This window comes from Mugil cephalus, chromosome 2 (assembly GCF_022458985.1).
Source record: "Mugil cephalus isolate CIBA_MC_2020 chromosome 2, CIBA_Mcephalus_1.1, whole genome shotgun sequence".
NCBI lineage: Eukaryota > Metazoa > Chordata > Actinopteri > Mugiliformes > Mugilidae > Mugil > Mugil cephalus.
The window spans coordinates 23,845,758-23,867,583 of NC_061771.1; the positions used below are offsets into that span (position 1 = coordinate 23,845,758).

General features: G+C 44.3%; 1 protein-coding gene across 1 annotated transcript in view; it reads left to right on the forward strand.

The window, feature by feature from the left end:
* Positions 1–21,826, forward strand: part of klhl5 (kelch-like family member 5) — a 59,340-nt gene that overhangs the window by 26,045 nt on the left and 11,469 nt on the right. Inside the window, 7 exon segments of the mRNA XM_047577355.1 lie at positions 2,409–3,065; positions 3,067–3,137; positions 8,122–8,310; positions 14,692–14,828; positions 15,883–16,079; positions 17,063–17,275; positions 20,927–21,113. Of these exon segments, the coding sequence (XP_047433311.1) occupies positions 2,409–3,065; positions 3,067–3,137; positions 8,122–8,310; positions 14,692–14,828; positions 15,883–16,079; positions 17,063–17,275; positions 20,927–21,113 (1,651 nt within the window).

Consider the following 21,826-nt stretch of genomic DNA (forward strand, 5'->3'; position numbering starts at 1 on the left):
GATTAACATGAAAACTAATTAGCCATCAATTTTTAATCATCAATTTGAAGTCTCACCCATTCCACAAGCAAAGACGTCAGACATTCATGGATTCTCGGTGATTGTGTGCCAACGCTAGTTATGGGGAATCCTGATTTAGATCATATTCAGTATATGATGTGTATGTTGTTTTTAGATTCAAAGCAAATACGAGCGTCAAATTACCGCATACTGTGATGTTTACCGCACAAACCAGCCATTCATGAATAAAACAAACTGAAGATATACATCTCCATGCAAATGTTGACTCAGTATTTTACCTCTGTGTAATGTGTCACCCTGTGGAGACTTGGTGTTACAAGCAAATGGTATTTGTTACCAGATCAAAGCCACAACCTGTAACGTTTTTTTTTGCCGGTGTACACCAGACTTAAAGGAAAGCATCCCCATGCCATTTCTTATATTAAGTAGGTTATGTTTAATTTCCAAGTAACAGCTCTGTTTCTTCATCGCTCCTGACAGTCAGTGCATTTACATGCACGTGAAAACAAAAACAATAACTGCCTTAAATGGACTATAACAGGAGAACTTAAGTGCATGTAAACACGTTACTCTGATTAAAATCTCATTATGCGATTGAGACACTCAGATAATGCGATTGAATTGGAGTTTTCAATCGGATGATGCGTGTGCGCATGCTCCACGACGGTTGCGCTGGCGTGTGACCCCGGAACAAAAACGTCCAAGAAAACCAGACGCAGAAGAAGAAGAAGAGAAACTGAGCCGTCTGAGGGATAGAGCGGATCTTACCTGCACCAGAAGTAGCGCGAACATTACGTACAAGATTAAAAAATGTACTATTATCCGTCTGGTTGTTGTTTGAAATGCCGGTCCGCCGCAGTAACAACTCTAGTTTATTATATCGCATAATAGGACAACCGGAAATCGGGCTGTATTAACGTGGTATTAACCCGTTGAAAAGACACATATCGCCACCTAGTGTGGAGGAGGAGAACAGTTATTCGATTTTCTTGCACTGCATGTAAACTGGGACAAGGACTGTAGTCAGAAAGTCGAATTTTGAGCATAGCTCGATTAAGCTCTGCATGTAAACGCACTGACTGACGCGTTTTTGTTATTACCATTGTTTGCGTTTCTGTTACACCACTCGGCTAAAGGTGATGCACATGTATAAACGTTAAAGCTAGCATAATTGGGTCTCTCTAAATCGGAATAAAGGCTTATTTAAGTTCTTTAGCTCAGGAGGTAAAGCAGTCATCCAATCCGATCCCTAGTCTTTTCATTGTATCCTTGGGCAAGATACTTAGCTCCCAGTGTGAACTCCACTGGTGTATGATTGCGAGTGAGTGATGGTGGTGGTCGGGCAGCTGTGACTACTGAGGTAATTTACCACGACCAGGGAGTGACTGAGTGAGAGGATGAATAATACATTCAATTGTAAAGTGCATTGGGTATCATGATGAGGCGCTGTAGAAAACCATGGCATTATTATTATTATTAGAGTATGATGTGTTTACATGCACAAACCCTTTTAAAAACCTGATCATAACCAGGACACTCGAGACTGTGTAAACTCATCCCAGATAGCATTTGGGCCACAGCTGGACTTAGTTATGGCTCAGATACAGCACCGGCAAGTCCCGTGTGGGCCAAATGTCACGTTATTTGCACAGTAGGTGCAAATGATGTTAGACTTACTCTGAGTCAATGCCGCCATCAAGTCGGCCACACGTAGGCCTCAGTGGAACTGCAGATGTGAGCCGCATCTGGGCCGCATGTTTATTTCTGTCTGGGATCCAGCGAGGAGTCGCTGCTTCTCTTTGTTTCACAAGAGAATAAACAAGACAGTTTTCTATTTTCCAGTCGCATTCAGTCAGACTGAATTGATTGACCAAGAAGTTGCTTTGTTGATCATTGGAACGCTTCTTCGCCATTTATTTTCTGTTCTGTTTAAGTTGTCCTGCCAAGTTGAACTGAAATTCTGCCAAACGCACTGTCTGGTCGGTTCTAATAAATATTACAGATAGAGTGGGTCTGGCCGGTTGAATGATAATAATCCTCCTCTCAGTTACAACATACTTGTGGCTTGCACCACCTTATTGGACAGAAATGTGACAATTACTCGGCCTTGTGGCAAATGTTTGTGGTTTTGCTTGGGGAGGCTTTGGCACCCACGTTATTTCTCTGAGCAAACTTCCTGTTTTCTTTCTTTCTTTCTTTCTTTCTTTCTTTCTTTCTTTCTTTCTTTCTTTCTTTCTTTCTTCTCTGTCTCCCCCTCTCTTTCTCACCCCCTCTTGCTCAGTCTCTCCCTTTCTTTCTCACCCTCCCCTCTCTCTTTTTTTTTTCTTTCTCTCCATCCTCCTCCCCCTCGTTCATATACTCCGCTTTATTCCGCTCACTCCCTCCAGTCGCGTTTAACGCGCGTGCAGCTCAGCGTGCAGCTTTACCGGCACGGGATCTCTCCGCGCCATTTCCTCGTGCCGAGCCCTGGGATGTCGAGTAGCGGCTCGGGCTCGTCCTCGCGGAAGGAGTTCGATGTGAAGCAGATCCTCAGGATCCGATGGAGGTGGTTCGGTCACCCCGCGGTCCCTCCGCCTCACTCCCCGCCGCTAGGAGACTACTTTGCCGGGAGGAGAACGGGCGGCAGCTCCGGAGACGGACCCTCAGTTAGCGGCGGCGGCAGCAACTCAAATTCAGGAAGCGTAAACCTCGGCGCCGGGGGTCACGGCGGTTTGGTGGCCAGCGGCAGCGCCGGGTCTAACCTGTGCAGCAGCAGCAGCAGCAGCAGCAGCAGAAAGTTTGCTGATCCAGCGGGGAGTCGGAGCGGTCCGGGAGGTGCGCCCTTTGGAGCCACGGGCAGCTCCTGTCCACGCTCCTTCAGTCAGCCAGAGTGCAGAAGCTCCGCCGCGGCGCTGTCGTGGAACTCCCCGCCGCCTCATCGACGCGCTCGCCCGGTAACGAGCATGGAGCCCCACGGAGAGGCCCCGGTGCCCCAGCTGGTACCGGAGCCCTCCGCTCACGTTGGGGTTGAGGAGGAGGCGACGGCGGCTGGAGGAGGAGGAGGAGGAGGAGCGAGCAGGAGCAGGAGCAGGCACCGAAGACGGCAACCACCCCGAAACGGACTCCAGCTCCTGCAGGTATGTGGAGGTGACACTTTAGTAGTCGAGTGTCTGTTTGGGACTTCTTTTTTTTTTTTATTGACCGAAATTTGCTCAATTCACAAAACACACTTCTCTGAAAAGTTTGGAAAAAGTGAATAGCTTCAGTATTTGCTTTCCAAAAAAAATAAATAAATAAAAAAAGAGAAGACGCTGAGTTTTGACTTTTTGTGAATCATTTAAGCCAGCTAGTTGCCCCACCTCACCTGTAATAAGGTGCTCAGCTGTTTCCGCTTGTAAGTCGTCACTGCGCTGCAAGTGGAAACTGTGAACGTGCTTTTGGTGAATCTATAGAAACAGTGAATACGGGGGTGGATTTACCAAGCAAGACACTGCCGCTGAGTCGGTAGGCTACTCTTAACACGGAGAAAATGATGCCTGTACCTTCGGGACAGGATGTGGCCCACTGATTTCTCTTCTCCTAATTAGGCTTCACCAACCAATCCGCGTCAGAGGATGAACACAAAGAGAAAATGTCACAGTCTTGTGTAAATTGTAACATGACTCCGGGACTGAAGCTCTGCTTCTCGTAGAGCGACACACTGACATTTACATAGTTTTGTTTTGAGTGTCTGCGGCTTTTATTCATAATCCTCTGGGCTCTCCACGTCTCTGTGCACATGCATCATGTGATGCATTAGTGTGTCCATCCAGCTGTAGTGGTGATCAAACCCTTTTAATTAGCAGTTGCCGTGGAGACGGCAAAACAAAGCAAACTGGGTGTCATAAATTGTCTTTTTGCACTGCACGTACTCGCGCTGATTATAATGCAGCAGTAAATGCAATAAAGAGACGAAATGATGCATCTGAAAGCCTCCCCATCGTTCTCAATGTTCCCAAGGCACACTTTTAGAAAATATAAATGATTCACAGGACACTAGCGCACACACACATTTTAAAGCAACTCTGAGTGGAAGCGTTATTTTTTCAAACTGATGAATCTTCAATCTGAAGCCGTCTCTAATATGCACGTGAAGGACGGGCGGAGAAGAGTAGTTTTGAAATATTTATTGTCACGCGAGGGCGGCTCTCGCACAGAAAATTAGTTCTGCCTAATAGTAACGCGTCGCGAGTGTGATTTACGTGGACGCAGCCGTGTCCTTGGGCGTGTTATGGTTGCCATACCAACACGGAGATTACTTACTTGTTTGCTACATGCATGTGCAGCTCTGGGCCTGTTTGCTTTGTGATGTGTTTGTGTGTTTGTGTGTTTACGTCTCTCTGTATGCAATTCATCCTCTCCCCTCGGAGAGCTCCTGCGAACAGTGCGATACTCCAAGAGCATGGGTGGCAGAATCCCAAATGGGATCATGGGAAGGGACGCGTACAGAATCCCAGAGTGGCTGAAGGCTCTGTTCAGCTTGGCTCCGCTCATCTCCTCCTCCTCCTCCTCCTCCTCCTCCTCCTCCTCTCTCTTCCACTTTCACACCCAACCCTGATTTCCCTCCATTTAATCCCGGTGTGCCTTCCTTTCACGGCATCTCTTCCCTTCTGTCCCACGTTCATCTCCACCCACCCTCAGCCATTCTTCTGCCCTCTTTTTTCCTAATGTGTTGGGAATGTGGGTGTAAAAGAGAGGGATGAAGAGAGGGGAAGAGACAGATAGTGGCGTGAGTGTCCTTGCCTGGCGCAGGGGTTTAAACAATCTGTCTGCATGGTGTTGATTTGCCCCAGACACACTCTTCTCATTCTCCTCTTCCCCTCGTTCCCTCCCTCCGTCCGTGTTGAGTGCCTGCCAGGCTCAGTTAAAGGGACTGGAAGGCAGCGTTCCCCCCACTTCAAAGCCGTCTCCTCTGGCAGCATTTAGCCACAGCATTCATCTGCATACACACTCACGCACGCATGCACACACACACACACACACACACTAGAGGGCGGGAAAGCAGTCTCCTTGGAGGGTAAGATCCGGATGGAGGAAAAAAACGGAGGCAAAGATGGATGATGGGATGAAGTGGAATGAAGTGAGTGAATGATGAGATTAGTTGGAGATATAACTAAAAGTGGGGACGGGAGACAGGCGGAGGCAGAGGGAACGTGTGCACGTGCTGCTATGGCACATCGGCGGCGCACGCCCGCCTACATGTTTGCATAAATACATGTACCGCGCGCACCATATGCTCCGGTCTTTCTCTTAGCAGTGGCGGAGATTATTCCTAAGTCAATTTCATTTATAGTCACGAATCAGTAATTTCCCCAGAGCTTTAAGCCCTAATTAATTTAATTCATGCCACGCGGGGTAGCAGAAACACAACTCTGATGTACTGTCTGCAACTTTGGAGTTGATGTGGAGAACTCGCTTTCCGTGCAGTGTCGTTACGCGGGAGCTTCTGTCAATTGACACAGTGATCCCTCCTCTTTGGGCTGTTTAGCTGAAGTGTGTGCACAGGTAAATTTTGGTGCTGAGCAAGTAACAGGGTGGGGATCTCAGATGAAGTGCCTAGAGCTATGTGGAAAAGTAGGACTGTGTGGTGCTTGGCCACACCTTGATGAACTGTAAGAGCGTTTAATTGAGAATTTCGGTAAAATGACGATATGGAGAAACAGAATAAATGAAGTGTGCTGCAAAAGTGATGTGTAACGGCGACATATTAAGATCTGGAAAGACAACAGAGTGGTAGTGAGTCTGGTTTCCTGCCATCTGGATTTCAATATGGGGCATGTTTTTACCCGTACAAAGAAAGAAAACTCAGCCCTTAGTTGAGTTGTGGTACAACCAATTAGATCAACAAATGCCCTCTTTTTAAAACAGATGCGATGGCACAAACTAAACATGTAACCGTTTTGTTGTCAAGAAAATCCCCTCTACGGCACTTACATGATGTGTAATGACTACGATGCTTTTTTTAATTTTTTATAATGGTTAACCTCCTTAGACTCTGCGTTCTTATATGGGGACATTGAGTTTTCGGTTTTAAACCCGTTGTCCTCGTTAGCGGACACTTTAGTTTGCCATCCAGTGATAGCAATCGGTCTACACACTAGTCGGTGTAAAAACATGATAGTGGGCATTTTATCTGATTCATATGATCATGATCCTAAAATGTGTTAATGTGTTAATGTATGCTTGTTGACGTCGCTAGTTTCATATGTACCGCAAATTTAACACATTTTCTCAATAGTGACGAGCTACAACCTTGCTAGCAAGTCCTCGTTTGAGGTCGTTCATTGTTTGCAATTCTGTTTTTTTCTCAGCCATGTTCAGGTATTAAAATAAATAGTTTTATATTTTGTCACACATTGGTGACTTCATTATAATAATGAAATAATCCCAGTGTCCACATATGAGGACGTGATGACGCTTAGTTTTTATACTTCTTAGGTCCTGATTGCAAATACATTGGTGAAATTAAAAAATGCATAGCAAGAAAAAGCTCGGATCTCAGGAGGTTAACATTTCATTATTTCAACAACAATAGAGACAACGGGAACAACCCTGATCCTGCTCTGGTTGCCATGCGCACAGATGTGCTCCTTCATTCACAGCTACACTAGCTGCATTTATTAATATAAAAGAATAAAACAAAATACAAAATAATAAAAGATAAAAAATAAACAAGATACTCCCATACAAGGCTGATACAGTGAATCAATTATACTATGATAAAAGAGACATTTTATTGAGAAATGCTAAAAAATATTATTAATAAAACAAAATGAAACGCAAACACAAAGAAGTATCACAGACATGTCAGTTTCCACACTAACTAAAGACTTCTATCTCTCCACTAAAACCCTTACCCTCACTTTGCTTCACAGAGGTCCAGTCTACCCAGTTGTTGACATTTTTTCATATGCTGTGACTCGTGTCATCTCCACAGCCCCCCCTTGCACAGAGTGCACCCCCCCTGTCTTCCACAAGTACCTGTCCACCAATCATAATACTGGTCACACTGAATATTTCTAATATTTTGGGCTACATACACACAAGAATAATGATTAACCTGCTTTATGATAATCCAGAATTTACATTCACTTCAGTGTTTTGTACACAAGCCATGTCTTCTAATACATTTCCCAGAATTAGTCGAGTGTTTGAGATTCTGTCTAGCTTTTTGCTCCGTTTCCTCCTGAGAGACTTCGCAAGTGGAAAATTGCAATTTAGGACGGGTGTGATTTTCCACAGAGATTCAACACAGACACACACACACACACACGAACACACAAACAAACAAACTCACGCGTCCGTAAGAGAGAGTGTGATTTCTCCTTTAGCAGCGGAGATGAAATGATATCATCCTTGGAGTACGAGTCTATTTTTTTTTAATCTCTTTGTGCTGTAGGGCGAGTCATACCGCTTCTGCTGTTAAATTAAAAATGGAAGTACAGCTCTGGCACTCATAAATTAAATGCTGGCGTGGGAGCCGTGGTGATTGATAATTCACAGGGTGACTTAACTTTGGTGCCTATCTTTGACAAACACACACACACACACAAACGTGCACACGTATCTCAACGGCTCTGACTGCAAAACAACAGCCCTCGGCTCCATGTCCGCCAGTGAATAACGAATGTGGAAGCCATGCTGGCTCAAAACCCTGCTTTGTTTCCCGTTTGTTGGTGTAGATACAAGGACACTCGTTGCCATTAGGGAGCAGAGTGAATTACTATATATCCTACGGGCTCCTCTCCCACAGCTATTTAATTGGCAGATTCTCTTTTAAGTGGGCTAAATTTATCTGGCCATTTACTGCTTGTAATTGGACCATTAAGGGGCTTTTTGTCTGCTTCTGGCAACCGCTGAAAAGCGGAGGTAAGAGCGAACGCATAGGAGCGGAATGAAAAAGGAAAAAAGATGCTACATCGAAGGAGAAAGAGAGCAGCTGGCGTAGCTCCCTCCACACATCTGTCTGATGTCTTGAACAAAGGAGAATCGGCGTCAACACATGCACTCAAAGCTTCTGTCTCCTTCTCTTTGTGTCTTTGTTTGTGTCGTCTTTGCGTGCGCGACGCCGTGCGGTTGCAGGACGTCTAACAGCAGCGCGACGCTCTCGTCGTGCGTGTCGATGGAGCCGTGCGCATGTCCGGAGGAGTGCCTGTTCACAGCCCTGTCCCACGCCGATGTCACCTTCCGCAAGATGGAGGGCTACCTGAAGACCAGGCAGCTCTGTGACGTCATCCTGGTGGCCGGAGAGAGACGGATACCAGCGCACAGGTAAGGATTGGAGACACTGACATGTTGCACGTGCTCGGCAAAGACTGTGATGGTCATGTGACCCACCAAGCCGACGGCGGGCCGGCGTCGGGGCATCAGCCGCGCTCCCGTTTCCTCATGACGTTGGATCGGTGGTGGAGCTGCTCGATGGCAGACTTTACTCTGCTCATGGTTCCGAGAAACAGATGTGAGAAGAGAGCGCACGCACTAATTTTAGCTTCACATCCTCAGCTGAACAGTGAAATACACAAATGTTCTCGTGATATCATCCCATCTAACACTCATGAACCACAAAGCAACTGATTTCAGAGTCAGGAGGAGGTATTAGTCATCGATAAGATTTCATTGGTGCTGATGTCGTTATCGATTCTGCTTATCAAACCAATTCTTTATCTGCTTCCTTTGTGAATTTTTTGTTTAGAACACGTAGGTGTTCGTGGTTTTCGTGTGAACAGCATTTTATTGAGTTTCTAAACCACGTAAGAGGTAGAGATAAGGACTTGTGTAAGTAAACAACAACAACAGGAAATTAGTCACTGGATCTTCACTAGCACTGCTCTGCTGAGACTTGGCGATAGCTGCACTCTTGGTGTTTAATGCCACACGTCGTCAGTAAGAATGAGCATCAATGGGATTTTATTGATACCGATGCCATCGTGGATTCTGCTTATCAATCCGATTATTTATCGATTCTGCTTATCAATTCCTCCCGTGACTTTTTGGTCTAGAAAAAGTAGGCGTTCGTGGTTTCGTGTAAACAAAAGCAAGTTTATTGAGTTCCTAAACAAGATGTAAAACTTGTGTAAGAAAACAAATGGGAAATTAGCCACTGGATCCTCGTTGACTGGAGACTGACAAACACATGGCACTCGTCGACAAGTGCTTCAGCTTGTTGGTGGTGTTGCTTGAAATTACAGTGCTGCAAAAATTGCACGTTATGCTGTCAAAGTCCCTTTCAAGGAAGTGAAGCCACACTATGGACCGTTTCAGCCTCTCTGACATCAAGTCTTCCTTGTCGTGATGTGAATGACGTACTTCGACCTAAAGATTCTCCTTCTTTCGTTTTATGGTTGTTGGCAAACACAACTTTTAGGTTCATTATTAAGATTTGGCACGAAAAGTATCAATAAGGGGAATCAAAAAGCATGAAGGCTAATGATATCGCTGAAGTGAACAAGTTGGAACCGGATGCATACATCCATGCATGCATGCTTTATTAATCCCAAACTGGGAAATTTCTCAGTTGCAGCAGCAGAGGTTGTACAGGCACTCAACACCATACATACTATATATAACAGGAAAAACACAATCAATGCCCGTCCCTAGTTGTCGACGAGTTCTTCTCCATGTTGGTGAAGGGTGTTGCCGCCCTAGCTTGAAGTTAAGATGTAGGCTGATGATATCGATGAATTGCACCAGTTGGTTCTCAATGCCCATCCCTATTCAGGAGAGACAACCTTTATATGTCCATACGTATTTATTTCTAGCTTCCCATCCTCACAGCTGTGTTCTTGCTCTTTCGGTTCTCCTTTTTTGAATGACTAAAACAGATGACTGTCACCTGCTCGTATGAACAGTCATTCCCTTTCACATGGGGACAGAACCTATGCGCTAAATGGCTGTTGGCTTTATTCTTCGTGCAGATTTTTTTATCCAGACTCAGGGGAGCGTCAGGTGCAGTTTGGTCTTTCATCAAAATTATTTGATGATAAAAATATCTGTTCTACCATTGCACACATGCAGAAGCTATGTGTGTTGACACATGCACCGCAACACCTCAAGATGTGCCAGCACACGGGGACACAAACATGATGACACATACAGCTCACACAGGCTTCTCTCTGGGAACAACGTTCCAGTCACACTCATAAGCAGTTGTTTTTTTTATTTTAGTGGTATCTCTGCATCATATGTAGCATAGTCAGTCTGAATCATACATCAGTCACTACACACACACACACACACACACACATGTGCCTGCCATCCTCTTCACAGCCCCCGCTACACCGCTCCGTTGCTGCTCTGGGCATGTGGCCACTGGTGTACCAGCAGGGTCCATCTGCACAAGGATGAAACGGAAAAAGTGGTCCTCCTCCACCAGAAGAAAGCCTCCTTTTCTCTCACACTGCCTTCCTCTTCTGCCTCATTTGATTTAGTCCTGCAGGCACACACAGGGACAAACAAAAGACCCCTCTGTACAGGAGCCCTAATGGCGTATGTGAAAGAGTGTGTCAACGTCTGAAGTTGTGTTGCGTGCACTTGACGATTGTGTGTGTGTGTGTGTGCCAGCAAAGGGGGGTAGGAGTAAGACGTCTTTGTTTGAAAATGGCTGTTTTGTTGCCGATGGATTTATTGTATGTGTAGGATAAAAGTGCTTTTCTGGGAACAAAAACGTACACGCTGCTTCCCTCCCCGTCTCTCCGTCTTACGCGAAAAACAAACAAATGTACGTGCTGAATAGGCCACTTGTGCTGTATATAGCTGCGTGTTTCTTCCGGAGTTTGTTGCAAACGGTGCACTTTGAGCAAAACTCAGTCTCTGCGTGTGCATGAGAGAAAAAAAAAAAAGAGTACAGTAAAACTGTAGTCTTTTGTCTGTGGGGCAGTAGTGCATACAAATGTACTAGCTTGCAAGTCTATTTTTATACCTGCATCTGCACAGATGCACTCTGCACCCTCTAAGCGTTTCCTTAACTGATTTTAGGAAATGCATTATCACCTCTGTTTACATCATTGTATGTCAGCGAGCATGCAGACTGGGGTTATTGTCTCTTATTAGTGCAACAGGACAGAATCTGCAGCCGTGCCGGTGCGGTAAGTCTCTCTGATTACCAACTGTGTGAGATGGCGCTGGAAGTCCCCGTAGGAGAGTCCTGGGAGTCAATAGAGGTTTTATAAGGTTAGCTTTACAAGAGAATACACTTTCAGGATGAAGACTTAACTTGTTGGTTTTAAAAATGTGTGGTTAACCTCGGCACCTCTGTTAAACAGCGGCAGATGATGCTGCTTCCTGGACCGGCGGATGAGTTCCGACTCACAATGCGATGTAGCATTTCGTAGCAGTAGATGAAAAATTGAGGAGTCAGAATTGCTCCTGTTAATCTTGAGGGTCACATGAAATTGAAGGTAAAATAATCGAGACGTTTCACTCTAAAACATTAATGTGAAGCTGTGAGGTCTTTAGGAGAAATCCACCGAGGATCGTGAACATCTTGCCGGTCAAAAGATGGTGGACTGTGGGGCTTTTGTGAATAAAAAGTCCCCAGGAGGCGGGACACAGCATTGATTGACTCTCTTTTCTTGGCTTTAATAAAAGGGCTGAGTCTGGAGAACTGTGCTGCTCATTTAATCCGACATTTACAGAAGGGAATCGTCACTGTTTGGTAACTCTTTGTTGATCTGTAGTGAGACAAAGACTCTGGGCTGTTTCCGGATCATTTTCGATACATCTGCATGTTTTGTTATCGGTTTAGGGAATTCCCTTGGTGCAGAAAAATGTCTGAAAGTGTATTTTCTGATGCAGATCGGGGCGTTTTCACACGGTGACGAATGCTCCACCCGGTGAAACAGCATTGTTATTTTTAGCGCCTCTCTGAACCAGTGAAGTATGTATGATGGAAGGCATCAACGGGGGACCGTTGCTGTTTGGATGCAGGTGTTACCTGCTCAGACGTCCCGCTTCCAGACGGCGATGCGGTTGGCTGATTGCACAATTCACTGTGCGTATTAGACCGTGCTTGCTGTAGTGAATATTGTGATATTACATCGAGAATTGTTCCTAATCTGTACAAAATTTTACCGACGGTAGAACCAAGAGGATATTTCAGCCTGGGCCAAAATGGTTAGTTTGATGCACCGACGGGCAGTTTGAGAAGTTTCCACCCAAGTAGATGCGCTATCATCATGGCTAGCGGGTTGTGTTTTCCTCTACATCTATATTTTAGTGTTTGCAGAGAAAAGTAAGGAGGTTTAAATTGGTCTCTCTCACGACCCACATACCGTTTCCTCCTCTGTTTTTCCATTACTGTATCTGTAGCAAGCAGCACATCCACACTCAAACGCAAACAGACACGGTGTTCGGTTTCCAGCTCCTGCCTTTTCCTTTCCTGAGTCCATCTCGTCTGTTTCCTGCACTCCTCGCGCTGGCATTTTGTCTGCACTCTGCTCTTTCCATTACTGTGTGACACTCCGTCTGTCATGTCTTCACCACAGCGAATTTGTGTTTGTGTGTAAATAACCCAGGGCTTTATATATATATGTGTATATATATAGCTTGTATCTCACACAGCAAGTCAGACGGAGACCCACATGAAAAATTAAGTGTGTGTACCAGTCAGATAAGACTGAGATACCTGACTGGAATACTGGGAAAAAAACACACACACACACACACACACACACACACACACACACACACAAAAAACTACTTCCTGCTGACTATAGTGAATTTTGACATCTTTGTCTGCACGACACACACATCTGCAGCTCCTCTCTGCTCCGGGCTATCTGTCAAGGTCCCAGTGTCACACTCAGTAATGAGGTTACACACAGATACACAAGAGCCGTGCAGACATACACATATGTTCAAGTTTGACACGCACAACTGCAAAGGCAAACAAAAAAAAAAAAAAAAAAAGGGGGGGCAGAGCAGAAACACAAAGTCATTTTGATTTGTGGAAACCTGTGAAACATGACGATTTTTTTTTTTTTTATCATAAATCAATATGAAGATTATTTTCTCAATTTCTCCTGAAATCCAACACGAGATTTTAGTTTCTTATCCAGGGTCTGTTGCTGAGATTCATGCTCCGTCTTGAAATTACATCCGACCTGTGACTTATATTGAGCGTATCAACCTCTGCCTATTTTACTCTCTTGTGCATGAGCTCGTTTGACGTGATTGACAAATGCAAACTAAACCATCTCCCTGAAGGCTCAAATTTCCGGTCTTTTAATGTGCACGAAAGAACGTGATCTGGCTGGGTTTGGTTGGACCTTTTATATTTTTAAGTCGACATTTTCTATGAACTGTGTGTAGTATTTCCAAGTAAAAAGCATTTTGCCAATTAAATAAATGAGTTCTGCTGAGTTCTAAAGAACATTTATTTAAAGGGGAAAGTCAGGCATAAATAAGGGCAAAAACAGTATGACTGAAATAATGGTGCAGCAGTGACCTTGTCTTATTAATCTTGTGTAAAATGTGTGACTTTTCAGAGAACGCTACGTCTGGTGCTGCCAGAGATAATTAATCCAGAGTTATTTTACCAACAATTTCACTAATTTTTAACCTAAAATGCCAAACATTTCCTGGTGGGCGAGTTTTTTGTGTGACTATTTGAGCCGACGTGGATGAATAGGTCCAGTGAAGGGCATCTGAATACTTTACTTCAGGTCGTACCAAGTTTTCTCACATTTCTGGGATTTTACAGAAACGATTTGCCGGCGGATTAATCTATAGTTGTAGCCCTAGTTAAGACAAACACTTGCTTCAGATTTGCAGCAAAAGTCTTTGAAGTGTGTCGAGAGAAATGAGTATTCAGGCATCAACCTATTTTTTTAGATTTCACAGATGTACAGGTCATCTAATGTTGCATCGGAGTCAGAAATAATAAGCCTTGTTTCATATGAGGTATTTAAAACTTGTCACTTAAATGTTTAACGTCTAACTCTCCTCGCTGTTAATGTGGAACGATGTGAATGTGCCTCAGGCCTTTGCACCGATTTAGTTTGAATAGGTCTCATCTAGCTTTAATAACTATTCAAAAATATACAGATTGGTGGTCACATCTGGGATAAACATGATTTTAATCTAAAGTGAGTTTTCTTATTCTTATTAATGTATTGGTTTCAGAAAATTTTTGTTGGTTGGTACCTCTATATCTCCTTGCATGTCTTACTTTGTCCTTCAAAAGCCTTTATGTTAATATGACATTTAATTTAGACTTCTTTTTTTCAGTAGTGAAAGTTTAAATGTCATTAGGTCCAGCCTACAAACGTGACTTGTATGTAAAATTAGTTTATACAAACTTGAGTCTGTCAGATTAAATCACTGGAGAAGGAAGTTCAAAGTGTCCATGTGTAAAGTCAACATGAATCTCTCTTATTTGGCTTTATTCTGATGACAAAAAGAGACTGATCTACCTTCACACAAGCTTTTACTTTGAAGGATTCTTATATCGTTAATGTGACTCGTGAATTTGTTTTGTTACCTATTTATAAGACGTTCGTCCTCTCTTAAGTTTCCCGTTCCCCGCCTGCTCTTCTGCTTCTTCTTCTCCCTTTCTATCCGGGCTCATCCTGTCAGCGAGGTTAAAGTGGTCTGGTCCTCCATTACAGCTGTCCGTCTTCTCTGACTGACGCCTGACGCCCTGTCCTTTCACAGGCTGGTCCTCTCGTCCGTGTCGGACTACTTCGCGGCCATGTTCACCAGTGATGTGCGGGAGGCCAAGCAGGACGAGGTGAAGATGGAAGGAGTGGACCCTGATGCGTTGTGGGTCCTAGTGCAATATGCGTACACAGGTATACACACACAGCCTTATACCCTGCTCACGTCATTATTTAAATACACAGCGATGTTACTCTGTGTCCAAATGCCAATGAAATAAGACACATTTCTTTATTACTATTTACTCTGGCCTAATGTTTTCTAAAGACTACGGTGACAACCTGTTTTTTTTTTTATTATTATTATTATTAAACATGATATATTTAGGATTAATTTGTGAAGATTTACATCTTTATCTTATCTTAAATACACACACATGTTCTATATAATATGGTCATCTATTATGAATAGACCAGCTTCCTGACCTCCCAGCTGATAGTGGCTCTTCTGGTTTCCTCTTTTCAGTTATGAATACAGTAAGAAGGCCTCCTTTCTATCACATTGTTGCGATACCGATCAGTCATAACATTATGACCACCTTCCTTATATTGTGTAGGTCTCCAAAACAGTTGTGACTCATCAGAGAATGGACATGGGTCTTCTGAGTGTGTCCTGTCCTGTTTAGCGTGGGCCTTTGCTTTGAGTTGAGTTGAGGTGAGGGGGTCTCTGTGGATCAGGCTTGTTCCAGTGCATCCCACAGATACTTGTTCAGGTTGGGATCAAGTGAATTTGGAGGCCCTTTTTTTTTTTTTTTTAGTTGTTCCTGAACCATTTAAGTGTGTGTGTCTGTGTCAGGCTGCATCCTGTTGGGGATGGTTGCTGCCGTGTCTGACACACTCACACCAGGTTCAAAAGTTTCCCAACAGAACGTTGAATTGACACAAGGTGGTCAATCTTATTTACATCTCCTGTCAGTGGTTTTAATGTTGTGGCTGACTGCTCATCTTCTCGGTCCAGACAGAGGCAGCGTGAAGCAACATCAATGTCGCCATTAGTTCTTTAACTTCCCTGTGGTGTGTTTGTCCCATAAAAACATTTCTACGATAAACATTTCATTATTGCTTTGTATTAAAAGTTAATGGACGTTTGTGATTTCACGATTTTAACCTCAAAGTCTCTTAAATGACACGTTGAAGACAGTGTTTTTGTGTCATCTTCCGTATTTGCTGGTCCCTTCTCGTTGTACAGGCCGTCTTGAGTTGAGGGAGGACACCATCGAGTCCCTGTTGTCGGCCTCCTGCCTGCTGCAGTTGTCGTCGGTGGTCCAGGCCTGCTGCTCCTTCCTCATGAAGCAGCTCCATCCCTCCAACTGTCTGGGCATCCGCTCCTACGCTGACGCTCAGGGCTGCCACGACCTGCAGAGGGCCGCTCACTCTTACACCATGGTGTGTGTGCACAGCCTCTTCATATTATTCCCCCCTCCGTCTCTGACTGTTTGGGGAAAAATTAAAAATCGGAAAATGACGGCACGAACTCGGGTAGATTATACGTAATGTTGGCGGGCAATTACGTTTCTTTCACCTTCCCCTTTACCACCAATTATTTTCCTGTATGCAGCTCCCTCCCCCATTTTTCAGGATTTCAATCAATTTCCAGCCTTGATCATGTTCTTGGTCACAAATTGGCTCCTCGTTCACAGCTCCACACACCATTATCGCCACAATGCCTGTTTTTCAGGACACCGTTGCTATGGTGACGGCGAAATAGCTCCTTTATCGGCTTGATGATTCTTTTTTTTTTTCTTTTCTTGTTCTGTCCTGTCTTTACACGTCACATTTTTCCACCGTCGGTAGCACTGTTCCTCCCTTTCACACTCTCTGTTTCAGTCTGAGGGGATTAGTGTTATCTGAGGTAATTATGTCATAAAGGTGGCTTTATTTGGGCACGACCGTCTGTGTCTGTAATTCACTCACACACACACACACAGCTTAGAGGATTATTAGTCTTTGTGTAACAGCTATACAAACTGACTTGGTAGAGGCTACATTGTTTACATTTTTTTTCGGTTTATTTTTGGTGGGAATCAGGTCACATTTCCATATTCTTCACCCCCCTTTTCCAAATTCCCCCCAGATAATGCTGTCCCTAAAAATACACAAATAGTAAAATATAACACTGGGGAAGATTGCATTTTGAGATGGTTAACTGAATCTCTTTGGAGCATTTTGCAGACAAATGAGCGACCAACTTTTCTTTCCAGCCTTTCCTCTCCTCCTTTTTTCTTTCTTTCCAACCCTTAATCCGTTTCCTCTCCCCCACCAATACATTATTCATCCTTTTCTCACTCTTTCAAAGCTGTTGCTTTCTCTCCTCGACCACTTCGTCCGTCACTCAGTCGTGCTCTAACCTCCTTCTCGCCGCGCACCAGGAACACTTTCTGGAGGTGGTCGGAGGGCAGGAGTTCCTCTTACTCCCGGTGGAGGAGATGGAAAGGCTTCTCACGTCCGACGACGTCAACGTGCCGGACGAGGAAACCGTGGTGACCTCGCTGCTAACCTGGGTCCGTCACGATGCCGCCACTCGGCAGCGCCACCTACCTCTGCTGCTGGCTCACGTCAGACTTCCTCTGCTGCAGCCACAGGTGAGAGCTGTGAAAAAATATATATATTAACAAAAAAGTTGGACACAAGATTTTTCTCGTTAGATATTCATTTCACGTCTCTGGTACAAAGTAAAGTAACAAGTGGATTAAATTTGCTGTGACGCTGAAAAGTGAGCTGGCATCTCTCTCCGTGACTGAATGAATCTGATACGCTGAATTTCTGAATTTCACCTGAAAGCATCTGTTTTAATGTGGCTTAGCTCTGTCATGGCTGATTCCTGATCCACTTGCATGGTTAGTGTTCATGCAGATGAAGATCTGATGCATCATTTGGCCGTAGGCTGATAAGTACAATAAAACCATAACAATAACACAGAGGAGGCTTTTATCTGCCATCATTATCATTATATTATCATTATGTCTTGTCTTCAGTTTTATTTATTTATCGTTATCTCCCAACTCTCTGAAGATAGTCGAATGGATAAAAATGAATCTGTTCATTGCCCGGAGGGAAAAAATCTTAATTGCATTTGTTGTCATGCGTATTATTTGATACTTTATCTGTGTCTTTGACCGTGTCCGAGCCAACAAACACGTCTTGTTGGAGCTTTCAAAGCTGCTCACGTCCTCACATCACTTTCAAGACAAGAGCGTGTGTTCGTCTATATCCTGCTGATTGTTCTCCATGGCCATATTTGTCTCTTTGTTTCTCAGTCCTTCTCCCTTTCCTCTTCAGACAATTACAGGGATGTTATCGATTTTACGTACCGTAAACGAGAGTCATTACCCTATCAGGTATGTGTGAGTTTGTTTTGAATGCGCCCGTGTGCGTATCAGTGTTTTGATGTTCATAGCTCCGCGTTCTGTTTCGTTCGCTCTGACTGGTAATGTAACGCTGAGAGGTTTATATTCTATGCAGAACCTCATTTACCGCCTCCAGCTTCGACTGTACACGCACGCACGCACACTTAAAGCCTTAATTAAACGTGATATCTTTCTCAACTTCAGCCAAATTATCTGCTCTCCTCGGCTCCCTCTTCTGTTACTAACCACCCTTTACACGAGGAGATGGCAGAATACAAACACCCTTTGTGCTCCTCTCTGCTCTCGTCTAGCCTGCATCTACACCCTCCCCCCGTTTTTTTTTGTACTTGCGCGGCATAGTGTATGAACGCCTCAGATATATGGCTTTGCCCCGGTCAGCTGAAATCACAAGTAGCTGTAAGATGTAATCAGGGTAGAAGATGGATGGCAGAGAGGTGAAGCGGCAGAATGGCAGCGGAGCAGAGCTGAGGGTTGATTCTACCTTCAGCTCTGCATCACGCGTGACGGCCCCCCCACCCCCTCCCCCTTCCAACACCATGCTGAACTGATAAATGCATTAACACCCTGCAACCTCATCAGCTGTGAAATGCCAATAAACCAACATATAAACCTCACACAGACCGACGATCAATAGTCATCAGCCAATTAGTCAGCTCCCTATCTAGGCCGCCGAGCGATTACTCATCAAGTGGATCTCAATTCCACAGATTAATACCTTTAATCCCGGCTCCTCATTACCACTGTCGCACAAACACAGACGCACACACAAACACAGGCACACACACACATTTGGTGTAATCTTCTCAGAAGAGCATCTGTGGCCTGACAGTGTGCACCGCTGTGTTCCAGCTGCTATGCCACTGTTCAAAGTTCAAGGTTTTAATCCGAGCAGGAGAGCAGGTTGAAACGTTAAAGGTCATGAAAGAAATGCCTTTAAACACCGGGATAGCAACACACATCATTTATATATATATATGTATATATTTCTTGAAGAAGGTCTCATGTATTATGACATCGACCGACCTCTGTCTATTTAGATGTTTTCATTAATGGCCTAAAATGTATGTAATTGCCCAGTTGTCCATTGTTGTTGTTGCACCAACCCCACCCCCCTAAGACCCCTCAACACAGGGGATTTATAACGGCTCTAATGAATGATATGACCAGCTGATCATTGATTAATCTCAGCTCTATGCAACACAAATACAAATCAATGACTGTTGTTTTTTGAGGAAGAGTTTTCATAAAAAAAGTGAAAGATTAAGCGGGCAGGTGCATAACATTATGACCACCTTTCTAATATTGTGTAGGTCTCCAAAACATTTGGGACTCGTCAGAGAAAGGACACGTTCCTTCTGAGGCGTAGGGTGTCAATGGAGAGAGAAACCTCCACAGATACTTGGTCAGTTTGAGATCTAGTTAATTTGGAGGCCAAGTCAACACTTTGCACTGTTTTTCATGTTTTTTGTAGTTGTTCCTAAACTGTTTTGTGTGTGTGTGTGTGTGTGTGTGTGTGTGTGTGTGTGTGTGTGTGTGTGTCCGTGTCAGGCTGCATCCTGCTGTCATTGCTATATGAGGTGGGGGTGTCTGGTCTGGTCCATAGGTGGGTGGTACATGTCCTAGTAACATCTACACAAACGCCAGGTCCAAACGTTTCCCAGCAGAACATTGACATTGCCACACGTTACTAACGTCTCCTGTCAGTGGTTTTAATGTTGTGGCTGATTCTTCCAATATTATAACGAGAGCACCATTAAGCAAGACCATTGTGCGTAGCTGTGAGATTTGTATCTCTATGTGTGTGTGGCCCATGCTGTCTCCTCCAAGTGTGAGCTGAACCACGGCTTCCTCTCTGCCCACCACTGTGAGCTAAAGAGAGGACAGAAGGAGTAGGTGAGGCGCCCGCAGGATTCAGTCTTATCTCATCCTCCACACGATGGGTAAATAAATAAATACCACTGTAGAGGACAAACATGATTATTTCTCCCCACATCTGTCCTCGCGCAAATAGGTTTCACTGTAATTTTCTCCTCAGCGATTGTGTTCGATAGAAGTGCGTTTCACGTGTGTGTAAGCTGCTTATACATTTACCATGCATGCTCTACACTCTCTATGTAATTATGGCGCCGGCTAATCTTTTTTTTTTTTATTGTTGTTGTTGTGGTGGGAATTTTTTGAAAAGAACACAGAGGAAAACAAGAATGATTGCATATCTGCTTTAAATCATATCCTCTAATTTACATGCTCTATGTGATTGAAGCTTAACTTGAGCCGGCGGACGGAAAGGCGCAAAGTCTGGAAACTTAAAATGACTTCCCGACTCCTCTGGAACCTTTGCTGCTTTCCATCTGTTACCACACACTCGCACGTACACACACACACACACACAAACAGACACCTATCTAAATGTAAATCATGTAATTCTTGGCTTCAGGGAAAACTTGCTTCTCAGCAGCCTGCCTCTTACAAGCGGTGATTTCCTCTGGATGTATTTTAAGGAACAGACGGGTGGATTGAAGGGCTTCATGCTGCCGCCCCTGGCTGTTTGTGTATGCGTGTGTGTGTGTGTGTGAGCCACGCCGGCGAACATGGATGAGGTTAGAGGGTATGGACTAGAAAGCTGATGAGATGCTGAGGACAGATTACTCCTCTAGTGTGTCATGATCAGTGTGTGTGTGTATGTGAGAGACGCTCTAATGGTTGTTGGGCTGATCTAATCTAATCTCTGGATCAATGAGAGAGAAACCTCCACAATCAGTGATGACATCGTACTGACATGGGTCTACACCAACATGCGTGTGTTTCATCAGCAGCCGCCGCATTGAACCTGTGCGTCTTTATGTGTGTGTGTGTGTGTGTGTGTAGTTCTTGGCAGACCTGGAGTCCAACCCTCTCCTCCGTGACAGTGTCGAGTGTCAGCGGCTCCTGATGGAGGGGATGAAGTATCACCTCCTGCCCCAGCGCCGGCCCTTGCTGCAGAGTCCGCGCACCAGACCCCGCAAGGCCACCGTAGGGGCCATGTTTGCAGTCGGGGGCATGGATGCTACAAAAGGTAAAATGCACAAACCAACACACGTGATGTTGGAGTTCAACTCATGGCCACTAAAAGGGATGAAAATGGTTTCATAAACTAAAAATCGTAACCTTCATAAGTGCTTAAAAATTTTAAAGTATTGGCATTTTGTCTTTGCTGTGGTTTAATACTGCATAAATATCACTTAATATAACACATTCATGGAAGTGTAAAATGGCACAAATTAGATATAAAGACAAAAATGACTAGTGCAGTACAAGATATGAATAAATAATCCAAGAAACCCAATTAAAAATATCGGCTGATTATAATCAAATCAAATCAGGCAGATCAGTGTGCACCATAGACTGTATAAATATGGCTGGCGTGTCCCCACTTCCTTAAATCAGCCAAACTGATTATATTTTCTCAGGGATACGTCCAGCGCCGTCTTGTGACTCTGCAGCCGTAGTCTTCTCAGTACTGGAGCCACACGGAGCCATGATATCAATGACCCCACCACACACTCCTTAAGCTTACTCGTTTTTGTTTAATGCTGCGCATTCCTCTCAATCCTCCTAGGAAATGTTGGATTATACATCCAACATTTCAAAATACGTTTGTTTATTTATTTATTTATTTTTTACTTATTTTTAAAATAAGTTCAGGACCGCTTTAACCCTCTGGGGTGAAAAATCGAACTTTTTCCTACTGGGATTTTATGGTTTTAGTGTGGTTTTAGGTCCAAAGTG